General features: G+C 48.5%; 1 protein-coding gene across 1 annotated transcript; it reads right to left on the bottom strand.

The window, feature by feature from the left end:
* Nucleotides 1-1,412: 1,412 nt before the first annotated feature.
* On the bottom strand, nucleotides 1,413-3,010 carry LOC105237828 (rhomboid domain-containing protein 3-like). The gene has a single exon (XM_034656941.1). It carries the CDS (start codon nucleotides 2,901-2,903, stop codon nucleotides 2,385-2,387), a length of 519 nt encoding a protein of 172 aa, XP_034512832.1. The 5' UTR covers nucleotides 2,904-3,010; the 3' UTR covers nucleotides 1,413-2,384.
* Nucleotides 3,011-3,358: the final 348 nt, after the last annotated feature.

The raw sequence follows: 3,358 nt of genomic DNA on the forward strand, positions 1-3,358 counted from the left end.
GTCAATGGACATCTGGGTTCTTTCCATAGTCTGGCTATTGTGGACATTGCTGCTATAAACAAAGGTGCAGGTGTCCTTTTGGATCACCACAGTTCTATCTTTGAGGTAAATTCCAAGTAGGGCAATGGCTGAGTTGTAAGGTATCTTTATTTTTAATTTTTTGAGGAACTTCCATACTGTTTTCTAGAGTGGCTGTACCAGCTCGCATTCCCACCAACAATGTAGGAGGGTTCCCCTTTCTCTGCATCTTCCTCAGCATCTGTCGTCTCCTGATTGGTAAATTTTGGCCATTCTGACTGGTGTGAGATGGTATCTCATTGTGGTTTTGATTTGTATTTCCCTGATGTCAAGTGATGTGGAGCATTTTTTCGTGTGTCTGTTGGCCATTTGGGTGTCTTCTTTGGAGAAATGTCTGTTCGTGTCTTCTGCCCATTTCTTGATTGGATTATTTGTTCTTTGAGTGTTGAGTTTGATAATTTCTTTAGAGATGCTGGATACTAGCCCTTTATCAGATATGTCATTTGCAAATATCTTCTCCCACTCTGTCAGTTGTCTTTTGGTTTTGTTGACTATTTTCCTTTGCTGTGCAAAAGCTTTTTATCTTGATGAAGTCCCAATGGTTCATTTTTGACTTTGTTTCCCTGAAAGCAAGGAAGAAGTTGCTGTGGCTGAGGTCAAAGAGGTTGCTGCCTGTGTTCTCCTCAAGGATTTTGATGGATTCCTGTCTCACATTTAGGTCTTTCACCCATTTTGAGTCTATTTGTGTGGGTGGTGTAAGGAAATGGTCCAGTTTCATTCTTCTGCATGTGGCTGTCCAGTCTTCCCAACATAACATATTGGTGCTCTTTTAATATTAAGGATATTAGCTTTATAGATGATACACTGTATGTGTTTTCTCCTAATATGTATTTTGTTTTTATTTTGTGGTATCTTTCATCATGTATAAATTTTCTTTAAAATTTTATGTAGGGGCACCTGGGTGGTTCAGTCGTTAAGCATCTGCTTTCAGCTCAGGTCATGATCTCAGGGTCCTGGTATTGAGCCCTGTGTTAGGTTCCCTGCTCAGTGGGGAGCCTGCTTCTCCTTCTCCCACTCCCCCTGCTTGTGTTCCCTCTCTGTCTCTCTCTGTGTCAAATAAATAAATAAAATCTTTAAAAATAAAATAAAATTTTATTTTTTTAATTTTTTTATTAAAGATTTTATTTATTTATTTGACAGAGATAGAGACAGCCAGCGAGAGAGGGAACACAAGCAGGGGGGGTGGGAGAGGAAGAAGCAGGCTCCCAGCAGAGAAGCCTGATGTGGGGCTCGATCCCAGAACGCCGGGATCACGCCCTGAGCCGAAGGCAGACGCTTTAACCGCTGCACCACCCAGGCACCCCTAAAAATAAAATAAAATTTTATGTAGTCAAAAATGTCAATCTTTTTCTGTATTTCTAAAGTCCTTTTCTATCCCTAAAATAATTTGTAAATACTTCTGTAGCTTTTTTTGCAATTTGTGTGATTTTCTACATAACGTCACTTTTAAAAAAAACTATTAAAATGAGCCAAATAATTTAGTAAGGTGACCAGTTAGAAGATACTATATATGATAATACTTTTTTTTTTTTTTGGAAAAGCAAACTGGTCTTTATTCTAAACAGTGGGGTGTGGTGTAGGGAGGGTCTCTCCTGTATCATACCGAAACACTCAGCAGACAGAGCTGGGGCTTGGATAGACTACCCACTCCCAGCCCAAGCCTCTTGTCACCTGAGGGTCTGCATGTGCCGTGGAGAACCAGGGCCTTTGGGGGTGGGTGCGCAACTCCTCCCCTGAGTCACTAGGATCTCAGTGACCAACTCACCCCCCCAACCCCCCCACAGCGGCAGTGACACACAACAGTGAGCCACAGCTACCAATGCCACTGCTGCCTGCTCTGTGGGGAAGCCCATGTGCTCCAGCTGCTGCAGCCGCAGAGGGGACTGTGGGCTTAGGCAGCCATAGTGGGCTCTCAGGACACTGTGCTGGCCCCTCACGAATGAGGCCTGGATCCCCTCTTGCAGCATCTAGTCATCTAGGACTGCCCACAGTGGAGTCCCTGGGGAGAAGCTGGGCTAAGCCTAGGCCAGGTTCCCCTCTGAGGAGCCCTCCCAGATCTGCAACACAGGCCCCAGGCCTGGTGGGTGCTGGCCTGAGCTATGGGACAGGAGGCCATGTAAGGATGTCGAGGGGCAAGAGGCCTCACTCCAGCAAGATGGGGAATAAGCAGGCAGCTCAGCCAGGCCGTCTGGGGTAGGAAGGAGTCAGAGTGGCCAGTACCCTGCCAGGGCCCTGCACAAAATACCTTCTTGCAGTGCTCACAGCTTCAGCTCAGAAAGCTCCAGCCACTGGAAGACTCCAGCTGCTTAGGCCAGGCCAGCAAGTAGGCCGCAGAATAGCTGCAGGAAGGGTGGCTTGGAGCTGCACAGGGGTGACGAGGCGAGGGGCAGCTGTAGCAGCAGCCACAGTGATAGCACCCCCGGGGGAGGTTTAGGGTGGTAACCTCGCTCTGCCAGCATGACCAGGTAGACAGGCATGGAGGCGTAGCCACCAGCTGCACTGGACACCTTGAGGCCGTCAGCAGCACACCTATTAGCCCAGCAGCCAAGGGGGAGCAGGGCAGAGGCATGCAGGAACTGCAGTGTGCCCAGCAGCCCCGTGTGGGTAGGAGCGGCAGGCTCAGGAGCAGGCCAGGTCCGGCCATGTAGCCCCGGGCGTGGGTCGGCAGCCAGTGAGCCTGCCAAGGGTCCAGCAGCAGCTCTGGGGCCAGGATAAGGCTGGGGCCAGTCCCTACCAGCCACACGCTGCTCAGTGGCAGCGGAGGGATGGAGGAGGCAAGAGACAGCACCGGGGAGAGTAGGGGTGGGGGTGGGGTGGTCTGGCATGCATAGAGGGGGTGCAGGTGTCAAGGGTGGTCTTGGGGCTGTGTGCTTATTGAGAAGCTGGAAGACAGAAGGAGAACACAAGGATGGGGAAGATTCTTCTGAGTGTTAGCGAGCGGGGGGGGGAGGGGGGTCCCACTCTTTTTTTAATTTATAGAAATTACAAAATAAAAACATTTTTTAAAAAATACCTTTAACAAAGATAAAAACAAAACAATGCTATGAATTACATACTCATGAATATATTTATTTTAAAGATTTATTTATTCATTTGAGAGAGAGAGAGAGCGTGAGTGGGGGAGGGGCAGAGGGGGAGGGAGAGAATCCTCAAACAGACTTGCCACTGAGCATGGCTCCCATGTGCGGCTCCATCCCAGGGTCACGACCTGAGCTGAAATCAAAAGTTGGTCATTTAACCGACCGAGCCAGCCAGGTGCCCCCTTATGAGTATATTTAAT

The sequence above is a fragment of the Ailuropoda melanoleuca genome, chromosome 3 (genome assembly GCF_002007445.2).
Source record: "Ailuropoda melanoleuca isolate Jingjing chromosome 3, ASM200744v2, whole genome shotgun sequence".
NCBI lineage: Eukaryota > Metazoa > Chordata > Mammalia > Carnivora > Ursidae > Ailuropoda > Ailuropoda melanoleuca.

Excerpts from the sequence above, each read along its gene's own strand:
- LOC105237828 (XM_034656941.1), bottom strand. The coding sequence starts at position 2,903 with ATGCCAGACCACCCCACCCCCACCCCTACTCTCCCCGGTGCTGTCTCT.